The 16,786-nt window shown below is 38.9% G+C and overlaps 1 protein-coding gene across 6 annotated transcripts in view; it reads right to left on the bottom strand.

Annotated features, from left to right (window-relative positions):
- ttc17 (tetratricopeptide repeat domain 17) overlaps positions 1–16,786 on the bottom strand; it is an 85,981-nt gene that overhangs the window by 17,195 nt on the left and 52,000 nt on the right. For all 6 annotated transcript variants that reach the window (XM_008105722.2, XM_016992496.2, XM_016992500.2 and 3 more), the window contains 5 exons: positions 10,480–10,647; positions 9,030–9,289; positions 8,473–8,638; positions 2,612–2,732; positions 926–1,085 (listed from right to left, as the gene is read on the bottom strand). In XM_008105722.2, coding sequence (XP_008103929.1) covers positions 926–1,085; positions 2,612–2,732; positions 8,473–8,638; positions 9,030–9,289; positions 10,480–10,647 — 875 coding nt within the window. The remainder of the gene's footprint in view (positions 1–925; positions 1,086–2,611; positions 2,733–8,472; positions 8,639–9,029; positions 9,290–10,479; positions 10,648–16,786) is intronic.

Raw genomic sequence — 16,786 nt, 5'->3', positions numbered from 1 at the left:
GTCATTTGGTGGAACTGTTCAACTGAAACTTGTCTGTCATCCTTGGGTGTGTGTGTAAGCAGGTGCCTATTAACAATGTAACACTATGAGCTAGAACACCACTGATGCTGAATAGTATTAAGCAGGAGTAGTATATCTATTGAGAAGATGATGTGACCCGCATATAAGCTGAGGAACAGATCGTCTAAGTGACTAAGTGAAGTGAAGTATATCTATGGATTGCTTTGTGACTCATCTCTGCTCCTGCATTGGTGCAACTATGTCATTTAGGCCAGCAGGAAGTAACCTCTGAACATCCTCTTCATACATGTTGCTAAACTATCTATGGCCGCAAGTATTCACTATTAATCAGAACTTTCCATAAAAACTGTAGCTTTCTACCCGTGGCCTGATTCTGATTCAGTGACATTTTAGTGTACAATAGGTTGAAGTGCTGAAATCCTGGCCTAGGTTCCTTGCTATTAGTCACACTTCACCCCTGGCTTATGCCTATTTTTACTACGTGAGTCCTACCCTGGCCCATACTGACATCTTGTTCAATTTATATAGTATACTCATTGGCTAAAGAATCACCCAAGGGAGTGATTGCAATTGCTTTTATTAAGGTATTATATTGTTTTAAAATGTTGGAATTTTAAATATGTTTTTGTTAATTGCTGTTATATTGGTTTCTTGTATTTTGTATGATGTATATGTATTGAATTGTTTTTATTATGTGTAAACCGCTCTGAGTCCCCATGAGGGATAGAGTGGTATATAAATAAAGGTGGTTGTTGTTGTTGTTGTCAATGATGATATTTAGAACAGACTCACTAGAATCACTGGGAGATGTGAAGTCATGACTACTTCTTCCTCACAGTTTTCTAAAAATGACTAAGTCTGGATTTAACCCAATGTGTGTTAATGAGGTGAGATGATAGTTTACCTCTTTTAGCTGACTCTCTCCCAAGTAATGAAGACTGGCTCGATTGGCAACACCCTGTAGGTGATCCAGGGTGTGCATGCTCGCAGGCAGATTGGCATTGCAGAGAGGCTCCATGGCTGGTTCTTGAAGCTGAGTGGCAAAATCTATGTGCTCTGTTATACTAGAAAGGAAGAGAGAAGGATATTGATAGCATAAGTCAAGTCTTCAGAGACGAAGGTTGAAGTAAAAGGGATTCAGTGAAGCATCAGCTTATCTGCTAGTCCCATAGTTTTAAATTCTTCAATTAGTTATTTAAAAAAGGATACCGTTTTTTATTTTTTTGTGCAAGTCACTTTGGAACTATAACAGTAAATACTCAACAACAGTAAAATACAGAAAAGAAATTTTGAGAAACCATAATCAAAATGCTAAGAATTGGAGCTATATCAAGTTACCAGGATGTGTGATTGGCTTCTTTCCCCAAAAGGCAAAAGTGGGAGGCTATTGGCAAAATTTTTCAGTTTTTTTTGAGTATTTTAGATTTCAGATTTCCAGAGAAGGGAGAATCAGTGTCACTAAACATGGTGATACTTATTTCTAACAAAACATGTATGGCTGTCACACAGTCAACTGTTTATTTTTTTAACCATGAGGGTTTTTCCAGCAAGGTGGTTTATACCAGTGTTTCTCAACCTGTGGGTCCCCAGGTGTTTTGGCCTACAACTCCCAGAAATCCTAGCCAGTTTAGCAGCTGTTAGGATTTCTGGGAATTGAAGGCCAAAACATCTGGGGACCCACAGGTTGAGAACCACTGTTTTATACAATTTTACCTATATAATCTCATGTTCATGATAGGTCAACTAGAAATGTACATAGTATGCATGCCAATGTGATATCACACTGAATTTATACAAAGCATTATGCTATTAATAAATAATAATAATAATAATAATAACAACAACAACAACTTTATTTATATCCTGTCACTATCTCCCAAAACGGACTCAGGGCGGCACATGGTGGTGCCACACAAAACACACAAGATACATCAGCATTTATAAATATCAATAACAACACCAATTGACATAAAACGCACTTACAGAAATTAAGAAAAACTCAACTCAATTTGAAATTCCCTTTCTACTTAATTCCCAAGAATGTATTTACTGTTTTCACTACAAAATGATGAGGTCATGTATCATCTATCTAGCCAATACGATCTCTCTATTTCTTTGAGGCAACCATAATCTGTTCTGATCCCATAAATATATGTTAATTCCCCTGTACTTAGTATATTGAAAACTGCATTTGCTATTTTTCTGCCCGCTTTGGAGAAATGTTTCTGGGATCCTTCCAATTTTGGGGTGACGGTGGCAGTAGCTTAGCTACTTCAGTACTCATTCCTGATTCCAGATAATTTCTGAATTAGTCAATTAATATATGATTAAAGCATTATCAACTGCTAGACGATATTATTGGCAGGTGATGACACATTTGACATTAGAGGCTATTAGGTGAATAAGCCTGGATTAATATAGATGACATTATCAGCTCTAATAACAATAATAGAGTAGGTGAAAGGCTAGAGTTTACCTGCAGTATAGTCACCGTTCAGTGTACCACCTTATCAGAAAGAATATTTTGTGCTATACATATCTGTCCTAGTTTATACACTGACCTAGTTTTGTTCGTAGCAAAAATACTCACTCAATATTTTTAGCAGAAACAGCTAGCCATGTGCTGGCTACTGTAGTAAGCTCTACTCTGCGGAGTTTTAGGCACTCATCAGGACTTGGCCAGCCCAGGCTGAGATAGTCTCTCCTTTTTCCTGGAAAAGAGCAAGTTAAAAAAGCATACAAAATAGTAAATAATGTTACGAGTAAAACAACAGAAGTTCCTTCCATTGTTTTTCTGTTTTAGGAGGATAGCTCACTGAAACAGCTAGGGTTGATGGCCTTAGTTAGAAGTGGTACAATTAACATAACACATGTTTAATTTCATTTAAATGTTTGTATATATTTAGGTTTTAATTGTATTGTATTGGTTTTACCGTGAGCTGCTTTGAGTCTCTTTTTAAAGAGAAAAAGCATAATAATAATAATAATAATAATAATAATAATAATAATAATAATAATAATAATGCAATAAGAAAGTGTCTCCCAACTCTAAAAACAGTGCCCAAGAGATACCTGGCGCCTCTCATGAAAGAAGTGAATACAGTACTCTCCACTGTCCAAATAACATCAATTGAACAAACAAACCAATATGCCTACAGTACAGCAGTGATAATAACAGAAGAGCTTAGGCTCCTACAACCAAGGCAGCCCCAAAGAAAATCAACTGGAAAACCAAAGTGGAAGGTCAGGTTAGAGATGAAAATCAAAAAGCTTAGATCAGATGCAAGTAACCTGAAAAATATGAAAGAGAAGAAACTGAAGAATGACAAAATCAAGCAATACCTGATCCGAAAGTACTGGCTAAACACCAGAAAAATTGAAGAAGCTTTGGAAATCATGAAAGAACAAATTACAGCAACAGCCAGAAAAATTGAAAGATATGAAGCCAGAATCATCCAGTACAGACAAAATCAACTGTTTCAATCAGACCAAAGACAGTTCTACTAGAGTCTGAACCAAACAACAGACACAATAACCATAAAGCCAGAGAAAACTGCAACAACGAAGTTCTGGAAAGAACTTTGGGAAAATAATAACTACAACAAAAACGCTGGGTGGATAAAGGAGTTTGAAGGAAAATTCTCACAGAACAAAATGGAACAGATGGAAATAACAACTGAAATGATCAGCAAACGAGTGCAAAAAGTCAAAAACTGGACATCGCCTGGTAGTGATCAACTTCATGGATTTTGGCTCACACATCTGATTAGTTTACATGGAAAAATGGCCCAACAATTCAATGAGATGATGCAGACAGGAAGTATCAGTGAATGGCTAACAACTGGAAGAACATACCTGATACAAAAGGATTCAGCAAAAGGAGCAGCACCAGGAAACTACAGGCCGATAAAGTGTCTGCCCACTATGTTTAAACTACTGACTGGCATCATAGCTGACAAAGTTCAAGATTATCTTGAAGAAAAAAACATCTTGCCAGATGAACAGAAAGGCAACAAATGGAAAAGCAGGGGCACAAAAGACCAGTTATTGATTGACAAATGATTCTGGAGAACTGTAAGAGCCGAAAAGCTAATCTTCACATGATGTGGATTGACTACAAAAAGGCCTTTGACTTACTCCTACAAAGCTGGATCATCAAGTGCCTGGACGCCATCAGGATTTGTAAAAACGTTGGCACCTTCATTGAAAACATGATGGAGCACTGGAAAACTGAACTGTTTGTTGGAAATGAAAGCTATGGACTTGTCAACATCAGAAGAGGAATTTTCCAGGGAGATTCATTGTCCCCTCTGCTTTTCATTATTGCCATGATCCCTCTGTCAACAATCTTACAAAAAACAAATCTTGGCTATCAAACATCTAAGAAATCTCACAAAACTTCACATCTGATGTACATGGATGACCTGGAGCTGTATGGGAAAACGGAAACTGAAATCCAGTCTCTGACCAACACTGTCCGAATTTTTAGCACTGATATCAGCATGGAGTTTGGTTTGGACAAATGTTCAACAGTGGCATTGAAGAAGGGAAAAATCATTGAAAGTGAGGGCATAAATATGCCTAATGGCCAAACAATAAAGTGTCACCAGCCAGAGGCCTATAAATATATGGGCATACTACAGCTGGATAACATCAGGCATGAACATGTGAAAACTGTGGTCAGCAAAGAATACACACAAAGGGTCAGAAAAATTCTCAAAAGCAAGCTCAATGGAGGCAACACTATCAAGGCCATAAACACCTGGGCCATACCTGTCATAAGATATACTGGTGGCATTATAAATTGGACACAGGCGGAACTGGACAATTTGGACAGAAAAACAAGAAAACTCATGACCATTCATCATTCACTGCACCCTCGCAGTGATGTTGACCGGCCTAGAAGATCAGGGGGCAGAGGACTCTTACAAGTAAGCAGTCAAAGAAGAACATGCCCTGGCAGAATATGTAAAGCAAAGTGAAGAACCTGCTTTGATTGAAGTCAAAAATCTGAAACTCCTCAAAGCACAGCAGACAAAAAACCAGTACAAGAAAACGACACTACAAACTAGAGCTGACAGCTGGCACAACAAAAAACTGCATGGAAAGTTCCTTGACAAAATTGAAGGAAAAGCTTATAAGGAGAAGACCTGGCTATGGCTCACAAATGGGACACTGAAGAAGGAGACAGAAGGCCTGATCCTTGCAGCCCAGGAACAAATGCAATTAAGGCCAATTGCATCAGAACAAATGCAATTAAGGCCAAGGTCGAAAAATCAGCTGATGACCCAAAATGCAGACTGTGCAAGGAAACTGACAAAACCATTGATCATATCCTCAGCTGCTGTAAGAAAATCACACAGACAGACTACAAACAGAGGCACAACCATGTGGCCCAAATGATCCATTGGAACTTATGCCTCAAGTATCACCTCCCAGCAGTAAAGAACTGGTGGGATCACAAACCTGCAAAAGTATTGGAAAATGAGCACGCAAAGATACTGTGGGACTTGCGAATCCAGACTGACAAAGTTCTGGAACACAACACACCAGACATCATAGTTGTGGAAAAGAAAAAGGTTTGGATCATTGATGTCACCATCCCAGATGACAGTCGCATTGATGAAAAACAACAGGAAAAACTCAACCGCTATCAGGACCTCAAGATTGAACTTCAAAGACTCTGGCAGAAACCAGTGCAGGTGGTCCCGGTGGTGATCGGCACATTGGGTGCCGTGCCAAAAGATCTCAGCCAGTATTTGGAAACAACAGACATTGACAAAATCACGATCTGCCAACTGCAAAAGGCCACCCTACTGGGATCTGCACACATCATCCGAAAATATTTATTTATTTATTTATTTATTTACAGCATTTATATTCCGCCCTTCTCACCCCGAAGGGGAATCAGGGCGGATCACATTACACATATAGGCAAACATTCAATGCCTTGACATAGAACAAAGACAAGACAAACGCAAGCTCTGAGCTGGCCTCGAACCCATGACCTCTTGGTCAGAGTGATTGGTCTCAGCTGGCTGCTCACCAGCTTGCGCCACAGCCCGGTCCTAGACACTTGTCCTAGACACTTGGGAAGTGTTCAACTTGTGATTTTGTGATACGAAATCCAGCATATCTATCTTGTTTGCTGTGTCATAATAAAATAATAATAATAAGGCCTGATTTTTCCTGCATAAGAACAAGCCTTAAGAACAAATGCAATAAAAACAAGAATTGATAAGCCCTACAGTGACCCAAAGTGCTATCTATGCAAAGAGAGTGATGAGACAGTGGAGCACTTCATTTGCGGTTGCAAGAAAGACTGACGATATTGAAAGTTACAACAGGCTAGCAGAAATGGTGCGCTGGAACCTTTGTAAGAAGTATGGCCTACCTTTCAGTAAAACCTGGTATGAGTACAAGCTAGAAAAGACCACAGAAAACAAAGAAGGACAGGTTGCTTACCTGTAACCATGTTTCTTCGAGTAGTATTCTGTGAATTCACACTAGTGGAGATAACTGTGCCTGCACTGGCTCCAACGGAAACTCTTCCAAGCTGAATCTTTCAAATTTTGGAAGTAACCCCACCCCCTCCCTGCAGGGCCTAAAAGGCAGCCCTGGGTGATTGCTCCCCAGTTCCTACGCCGTAAAGGCAACAAGAAAGGGAGAGGTTTGCTAGAGGGGAGGATGGGCAGGTTTGTGTGAATTCACAGAGTACCACTCAAAGGAACATGGTTACAGGCAAGCAACCTGTCCTTCTTTGTTTTCTGTGGTCTTTTCTAGCTTGTACTGATAAGCAACTTGTCCTATTTCTTCGTGTACTCTGTGAATGCACACTAGTGGAGGCTAGCAAGCTAAAGTGCAGGCTGGTGGGACAGAGCAAACCCGACAACGAGTTGAATGTCCAAACACATCACTTATTCGGGCACAGATCGAGATAATAACAATGTAAATAGAGTGGCCTACGTTAGTGGCCAAGTGCAAGGTATATATGCAATAAAAGGCCCAGGGGTACTGTGACCACCAAGTACAGCTGAGGAGGTAGTGCATTTTAACATATAAAAGTGCCTCAATAGTGAAGGGTGAAATCCGCAACAGGCAGAGTAGGAGGTAGAGGATATCATAGATGGTCACAATCCCTAACGGCTTTGGAAGTTTGTTTTATTTCTAGGCCCAGAGCGTCAGCCATTCAGACCATCTGGTCAGAAAAAGCCCAAACATTGTCCGTAGGAGAGGGCGGATCACAGTCCTAAACACTTGGGAAGTGTTCGACTTGTGATTTTGTAATACGAAATCCAGCATATATATCTCGTTTGCGGTGTCATACTATGTCTTTGTGTCAATAAAATAATAACAATGCTTCTACATTAGCAATGGAAGCAAAACTACTGCCTTGGTGATCAGCATAAAAGACAAGAAGCTCAAAGGCTGTGTTTAGAGAAAACCTTGAAGAGTGAGAAACTACATTCCCATTGGCTCCAACCAACATGGACAATGGTTAGTAGTAGCCTACTTCTCTGCTAAACCACAGTCAGTCTACAAGAGTTAGAGGAAGTCTCCGAATCAGATTATTTCTTTCTTGCTCCAACATGTGACAAGGAGACTGGAAGCTTTTGTGAGAGTTTAGACTCAGCAGAGGTGAGGAAACATTAGCCTTTCAGGTGTTCAGACTTCGAACCCACAACCCTTTATCACTGGCCACACTGGGCAGAGCTGCTGGGAGATGAACCATCTAGCAAGTCAAAGGTTCCTTAGCCTAGATTTTGTGTTTTGGCATGAGGTAATAAGTAAATTGTGAGTGGGCTGATGGCATACATATTCACGATAGGAAAAGAGTGGGGGAATTACACATAAATGCAATTTAAGACAAAGGTAAAGGTTTTCCCCTTACTTTAAGTCCAGTTGTGTCCGACTCTGGGGGATGGTGCTCATCTCCATTTCTAAGCTGAAGAACTGGCATTGTCCGTAGACATTTCCAAGGTCATGTGGCTGGCATGACTGCATGGAGCACCATTACCTTCCTGCCGGAGAAGTACCTATTGATCTACTCACATTTGCATGTTTTCGAACTGCTAGGTTGGCAGAAGCTGGGGCTAACAGCGGTGCTCACTCCACTCCCTGGATTCGAACCTGCGACCTTTCAGTCCGCAAATTCAGCAGCTCACGCTTTAACATGCTGCACCACCGGGAGCTCCAAAATGCAATTTAAGGAACTATATAAAATCACATTGTTCTCCTGGTACAGAATTTTGCTGGTACAGAAGAGGCTGAAAATTTGTGTGCATCAACCTGGAAGTAAGTTCTATTCAGCACTTTGAGACAGTAGGCTACTCTGCATAATATCTCCTAATGTAATCTTTTATTGTAAGTCACTTGATATGTGAATAAAATCTACCCAGAAGTTGTGAAAAAAGTTCCACTCTTGTTCTTGAAAAAAAATGAAATTACTACCTGGTGGCCCAGGAGAAGGTATTTTTGGCCCACTGATCTCCAGTGCCATTTGGTAAACATTGTCATTTTCTCCATTCAGTCCTTCCTCTCCATTTCTTCCTGCAGGCTCCTGTAGATCTACACTTCCCATTTTGGGTTTCTTTACACGTTTTACTTGGAATGTGATCTGTCAAAGAAAAACATGTGGGGGTAAGAGGACCAAATATAGCAGGTGTGTGCTGTTAAAAATGAAGAGTTAGCTGACTTCTTGCAGACTAAGTTGATTTGAAGGGAAATTTCCAGGCAGCTTACTTTTTCTGTTTCTCTGGCCATCCTTATTCTGCTTGCATCTTAATGCATCAATTACACAAACAAAAGCATGCAAAATAATTAGTTTAACATAAGGTTGGGTAACATTTCCAGCACTGAAAGCTACAGTGGAAAGAATCTTATAAATCTGAAAGCTGACAGGTAATCCACATAATTTATCAAAATGGGTTTCCCATTGGTAAAAATCCAACCAGAATAGGACCTGAGACATGTGGGGACATTAAGAACTTGCTGATGAGAGTTCTTACCCACTCAGTTTCATCATCATCATCATCATCTCCACAATCTCCAAAACAGGAGCTAGCTAGTCCATCTGGAGAACCTTTCTTGAGGACACGGATTCCTTGCAGGTCCATTCGATGCCCTTTAACTTCGAGGGCCCCTTCAAAGCCTTCAAGGGGCCAAGAGTTCTCAAACTCATCTACTAAGGCTAGCATCTCTTCAGACATCTGAGCATCTCCCAAACTTTCTACCTCTTCTGAGCCATTGCTTTCAGCAATTAGAGTGCCTGTAATGGAGAATCAAAAGTTGAATTATAATTATGTTCTGATGTCATTCCAAAGAGGCAAGAAAACATTACACTTCTGCCTTCTATTTGCCTACTCAAAGAAAATGATCGGGGGGAGGGGAGGGGGGAGAGAAATTCCTTGTGGTCTTAAGTAAGGTGTTTGCTAATCTTTTGTTTCATGTACAGAATTATGATGTGAGCCACTTTTACTTGCTTAGCTACATTTACTACTACACTTATAATTACTAATCAGTTGTATAATATTATTCTTATTACTATTATGTGAGGATTTCTGAAATAGGGGATACAAAGTTGAACTGTAGAGCACTGGGAATATTAAATAGGAGAAAATATTTTATGTGAATGATTTCTGAATAAATATTTCTCAAGGTGAGGCTACAGTTTGGTAGTAATCCCTAGTGAGCTATAGCTAGCCAGAATAAGCAATTGTTCAATAGATGAAGGGCTTAAAGTTGAATAAGGTACCACTGCGCAAAATGCAACAGTCTCCAGCATCCCTCACTATGGGTTATGCTGGCTAGTGGAAGTTCCAAGATTACTGAGGGCTTTATTCTGCCCTTCTCTAGTATGTTGTATGGTAGAAGATAGCTTTCTGTGTTGTCACATGAGTCAACAATGTGAACTGAAACTGAGTATTTCTGTAATCATGAAGTCAGTATATTAAGAGTGGGATATGAAGACATTCTTTCACACATGGAAAAAGCCATTCTGTGAATAAAAGGGTCTTTGAACTGCTGGAGGGTCGTGGCAGACAATTCCCTCTCCCCACTGCCACCTGACAACCAGCTCCATGATATTCCAGAGGGTTCCTCAACTTCTTCCAGAGTCTGACCACACAAGTGTGCTGGAGGACTTAAAGATTTGTAGAGAACACTTCTCTAGGCATTTGTAGCACCTTCAGTGCAATTCTATGGCCAATTTCCCAGTGGAGGACCTAGAGATTCCACAAGAGATGTTCTCTTAGGTTAAATAGATAACTTTTAATTCATGGTAGTTCCACTTTCACTGGGGAACTGAACTCCACCCTGGTGAATGTGGAGGGCTGAGTATAGTTAAACATAAGTGATATATTGATTGGTTGGGTAAAAAACAGATATAAATTGTTCAAGGGGGGGGGGAGAGAAACATTGATCATATTTACCACCCCTGTTATTCCAATATTCACTTACTCTCTAAGGTCAAAGGAGATGACTCTCTTGTGGAGCTGTGAATGAGATCTGTTGAATCATCTGGAGATGACTCAAGATTTTCTTCCATCAATACAATATCAGAATCCTGCATGTCAAAGTACTTCTGTTTGGTATGGCTGTTATCTTGAATCTTTTCGTGACAGTGGCCTGTGAGATATATATACACACACAGATGTAGATGGAGCTTGAAATGTTGTTTGAAAATTGAATGTTAAATATTAGAAACTGGGATATTAATTCAGTATTGTTAACATAAATGATTGAAAATCAGATAATATGTCAAGTTATCATTATTAATTCCCTGTTTGAACCACAGGATAGACCATAGGATTTACAGAGAATGGAATTGAGCAAATTTTATTACTATCATTTTCAAAAGCGATATGTTATTATTTTAAGGTTGCTTTTCATGATGTGCAATCCCTCTCACCTGCAAAAAGCCAACATTATAATTTGTTGCTGGGTGACATTGGGACTTCAAACGGTTAGTATGGGAAATGCTATCTTGAGGTACACAATCTCACAGCCTACTCAATTAAGTTTTGTCTCTTATCTGCAGCAATCTTCTCTTCCCTCCATAACACATGTGCTTCTCATTTGCCCTTCAAAACTTTAAACTTTATCAAACTCACCAGTGTTTATGATCAGCTGAAGAAAGGAGTGGGTGAAAAGCAGAATAGGAGGGGGTGAGATGGAGAAGCTGGGAGGTAAGGAATTTTTGTTTTGGAAACATGCGGAAAACTTTCCTCTGAATTATCAAGTGCCTAGTATTGCGTAAGCAACAATAAACACACTTCAGGATTACAAATGGGTACACTGCAGCTCACCCAAAATAATATACAACATTGTTTATTATACAATAAAAACCAGATACAATCAAAAGAGGATTGAGAAGAATCTGGTTGATGGGAACAGGTGTAACAGACTAGACATACAGTAAGGTCTGTGGCTGCTTGAGGGAAAGGGAATACAAACAATTTGCCCATTCTATTTCAGGACTATTTTTCTTCCTCTCCAACCTCACTAAGTTCTTCAATTGCTCTTGAATCCAATTCTTAATCTACTCTCAAATATTCTTGGATGGGATTGCGTAACTTCTGTTTCAACTACAGCAAGCAAATCAACATGTCTAGCACTGGAGGTATGTTCCAGTCCCAATCTTTAACCATTCCTGATACTCCCAATCTGCCAGGTGAAGACCCCCCTCCCCCCCCCCCCCCGCAACAGATACTAACATGCTATAAATAATGAACTCATTAAAGTATAAGATTAACTTCAGCATTAATCAGGGAATTCAGAGAGTTAAGACACATTAAGAAAAAAACCTCATATGTGTTAATAGCTTAATATTAACTACCAAATCTCCAAGCTCTGAATGTAGAAGTGATTACTGCAGGGCCACTCCTGCTACATAGCCTACATTATTGTAATACACATAACTACTGTGCAATGCTATGCACCGTTTATCATTTAGAGCCCACAGTTGTTTCTGTAAGATAATAATATTATCAGAAGAAAAGGACAACTTGGAATGGTAACAGAATCATTCCTTTTGAAATTCTGTTCTTGTATACTCAAGAGTAAGTAATACGTTAAATGGATTTACACTTATTGCAGCCTAAGGTTTTAATACATTTGGAGTTGTAGAAGAGCATCAAATTTACAGCATTTAGTTAATCTGAATATGGAGAGGGATGACAATTTTACCAATTTAATTTCACAGTTAAACATTCTTGGTATTGAAATTTAAAGAATGTTTTTGGACTGGCAGGTTGTTGATGAAATTAATGTCAATCTTTAGAAAGTGTGCAGAGTCAGCTCTCAATATGTATATATACATATATAAAATTTCATTGGTATATTAGATTGACATAGAATGTCAAAAACCATCTTAAAATTGATGGTGATGTTTTCATGCCCTTTTCTTTCTTTTGCAGTATGAAGTTTGTTTTCCATGCTTGATTTGTCTGGAACTATCTGATCACTATGCATATTCAGATGGGATATGCTGACTGAAACAAACACAGGTCAAAGAGGACATTTTTGTTCTGCATATGGAATACTGCGCAGTCAGGATTCTGTAGCTTTTAATTGATTTTAATGCAGTTCCTAAAAATCAGCTTGGGTGAAAAGCAACCCAGAACTATAATTAATTAAATAATATGATTTAAGCTTGGGAAGTGTAATGTGTGACGGATACTTTCTGTGTCATGGGCTTTGGAACTTTAAGGTCCTCTGTAATTCTCTAGGAAATAGTGCAGCCTTTTTAATTAAATCTTACAGCAAATGCCATCAAAAAGGCCCTGGCTAGTAATGAGAAATAATTACATAACCAAGAATACAACTACATGATTCCATTAGTACATATAAATAATTTGGACTCCTAGGTCTCCCCGGCATAAAGCAACTGCTTTTGAAAATGAAGATAATGTCCAAAGCAGTTTGCAAAAGAAGTTCAAGAAGAGTGATTTTTAAAGGCTGAAAAATCACCTAGCAGATCATTAATTCCTAGTCACAAAATACCATGTATGTTAAAACTGTCTTCCACTGGGTAAAGTTTGATAATTAAAAGTTAGCTAGGCAAAGCACTGAGCCAAAGAAGAGTGAACATAAATGAAGAAGGGTTGAGAACGTTATGTGATGGATTTAATGTCTCATCCAAAGCCTCAATGCTTGATTCAACCAGGTCTGAAGGTGTTGTTCCCCCCTTCACTCTCAGAAGATTGTTGGGGGATGGGTTGCGTAAGCAGTTTAGCTCCCATTGCTTACAAAGGAATGGACCATGCCAGCTTTCAGCTATTTCACGAAATGGATCTAGAATAGACTCCGCTTCATGGTAACAAAGTACTTTTGAATTTTTTGGAACCCAATCTGATTTGAACTTGCTACTGCTGAACAGAGAACCACTATCAGTAGCTTTTCATGTACAAATAGCCCTGGGGCCTCCCATCATGTGGGAGGCTCTTTTGACAGGAAAAACTTCTCCGTCGGAGGCAAGTCACTCCTGTGAAGTACCAATTTCCTCTGTTGGTCAACTTCAGGAGTGGTGATGATCTTCACTCTTAATAGCACTTCTTTCCATTACAGTAACACCAAGTAATCTTGAACCTGATGCTGAGGCTCATATTCGTTTATAGGCCAAAGAGCTACATGGATCTACTCAGGACACAGAAGTCTTAAACAAAAGTCCACAAAGGAGGTTTGTCATGTCAGAACAGAAAGCAATATAGTGCACCAGAACCACCTGCTTGTCCATGATAACAAAGCCCAAAGAATTGGAAATGTGTTATTTATTTTTAATGTACACACATGCAAGTAGATTAGTGAAACCATTTGTGTGATAGTGATATGGAACATGTGCTCTCCCCTGACAAATTTCCTCCCTGTAGGTGTATCAGTTGCCTCTAGTGAAATCTGATAATGATGATTTAGCATTCCATTTGAAGTAGGCTATACACTGGTATTTGGGGAGGGCAAATATATACATATACATACACACAACAAAAAGACATAGATAGGGGTTCTGTTTACAAGAGAACGACAATACTACTTTAAGACAAAACAAACTTTATATAATTGCTATCCAATAAAATTTGTCTTGGATGTTTCCTCCCGCTTCAAGTGCTGCATCCAAGCCTCATGTTTTCTTTCTACATCCTCTCTTTCCTCACCCAGTCATTAAATATTTAATTAGTTTTATATTTTTAAGTCTGCAATATGCATACAGCTTCATGTGTAATTCATAGGAGATAGCGAACACTGGACTCCGATGCTGAAATTAGTCCTTTCCACTGACATCTGATCCAGACTGACTTCAAAATATGTTTGGTGTATTCCATTAATGTGATAACTTCAAGTGGAAGAAACTTTGCCCACTTTTTTATTATGATAAAAGGTAGATAAATAATCTGAGGGGAAATTTTTATAAACGCAACATTATAGAAAAGGATGAAGGAAGCCCCAAAATTCCAGACCACATTACTAATCAAAATTCTGTTATACTTAGAAAGCAAAACAACTTTAGGTTCCTTACAAAATAACGTGGCTGGCTGAATAATGGAGAGTCACTTCTTGGTATCATCACACTAGTCTAATATCAATGAGATCTCAAATATTGGAAGTATGATGCTTCTAACAACATGTACCACATTAATTACACCAAACATGGGTTCAGCTTAATAACAGTAGGAAGTAACTTAGCTATGGAAGACATTCATTATAAAATCACAAACATAACTCAATAGCAAGATACCACTGTAATCAAGTCATTTTAATCTATTTTTGGCTTAGTTGAATAATACATTCTCTGTAATATTGAGTTTGAATTATTTTGAACATCTCTGCATAACATGTTCTAATATGTGTTAACAAGAAAAGGCATTGGGAAAGCAACATAAGGCAAAGCTAAGTCACTTGGTCTAATCAATCAACCAAAAGAAGCAACAGCTGCAGAGAGTTAGCTTCCTCCCTCACTGCTAAGAAGAATAATCTAGTCCATCTGCCGCTTACCCTGGGACTACAGAGTAGAAAGGACATATGTTTTGCCTTTGCCATCAGTCAGAAGACCAACAGCCTTGGACAGCTATATCTTAGGCATGTTGAAATTCTGCCTTCCTGCAAGCTGTGATTTCAACTCTTGAGCAGACTTATTCAACACCTTCAAAGGATTGTTGGACCATAACTAAAACAGAGTGGGCACAGGGTAGGCCACAAACTAGTCCCCATTTTTGTATCATCTGAAGTTTCCCACAAATTCTTCAAAGCTCTTGTGTAAAACAAAAAAAATCAGTGCAATGTTTGCCCTCAAATCACAGAAAATCTTTCAAATGCATGAAAATATGCTCCCACCCACACAAGTATTCCGCAACCCCATTCTACCCCAAAGTACTTCCATTTTCCTTTGCAATTCCTCTCAAAATAGAGGCAACTATGTCCGTTTCTATTACCATTTTGAGAAGGATGGTAAAGGAAAATGGAACTTGATGGGAGGTTGGGGGGCCTAATTGACCACTGGCCCCCCATGCAATTGCTTACGCTGCTCTGAAACATTTGGAAGTCAAGCATTTCCTCTAATTCAGTGGTTCTCACCCTGTGGCCTACAACTCCCAGAAATCCCAGTCAGTTTACCAGCTGTTAGGATTTATGGGAGTTGAAGGCCCAAACATCTGGGGATACACAGGTTGAGAACCACTGCTCTAATTAATCCCCTACTTCCAAGGAAGAACTTCACAGCAAAACGAGACTGCCTCCCCACGGACTGGAGAAGGAAGTGCTGCTCCAGAGCTTGTATTCCTCCTTTCCCCTCATTTCTTTTTCTTACTGTTTTCAAAATTGTAATCTGGTGTCCAGGGGCGGTGTATAATAAATTTCAGTGAATTACAGATGTTTAAGAAATCAAGAGATGATCTATCATTAGGGAGATAGGATATGTCCTTTGGTTAGGAAAGCAATTAAATATCTAAGCATATATATTTTTAAGAAAATAGTATTGAGCCATAAATTTCCAAATACTAATGTGACGATAGAAAAGATGAACCACTACTTTTCACCGAGATCAAGAAAAAGACAAAAGGCAACAGATTTGAATTAAATAGAGGCTGACTCATATGCATGTACTTTATTCGACTACCACACAGCTGACAATTTGCAGCAAAAGAAGGGGCATTTTAAGCTACTTAAAAGCTCTACATTTGATAACAGTGGGTGAGAAGAAAAACTGTATTGGGTTATCGTTCTGGAAATTGTATTAGAACTGTGATGACTCATTCAAACATGGAAGCCATCATTTTATGCTAGTCACCAAGTGATCAATTTACTGCTGTGCAATAACTTGTAGTCAACACAACAACTCATTTTAGACATCAATAATAACCCTAATTAGTAGTCTTAAAGAAACTGTGTCAACACTAAGTAGTGTATTAGACCACAAATCTCACATTAGTGCAAGACGAGTCCACTTTCTTCCCTACATTGATTTTGATGTTCCAAATACACTTCTATATTGAGTTGTTTTACAATCAATGTGGCACACAATCACAAACAGGAAGAGGCACCAGGCACCCAACATTTAACATTTAACTTGAGGTCAGCATGCTTGAAAATGCAGGATTTTTGGCATCCTGTTTAATGCTCATACCAGATGAGCTTTTATGGTCCTTAAATAAAAGATATTCCTTAAAATAAATTATATCTGGCAGCTCTAAGTGTATAGTACCACTTTCCTGTATTTACTTTACTTCTGTTATCCTATTTGAGCCTCACAAACACCTAAATTTTAGGAAAAAAT

This window comes from Anolis carolinensis, chromosome 1, assembly GCF_035594765.1.
Source record: "Anolis carolinensis isolate JA03-04 chromosome 1, rAnoCar3.1.pri, whole genome shotgun sequence".
In the NCBI taxonomy this organism is placed as follows: domain Eukaryota; kingdom Metazoa; phylum Chordata; class Lepidosauria; order Squamata; family Dactyloidae; genus Anolis; species Anolis carolinensis.
Note: the sequence above shows the minus strand (reverse complement) of the source record. Positions and strands in the feature narration are given on the sequence as shown.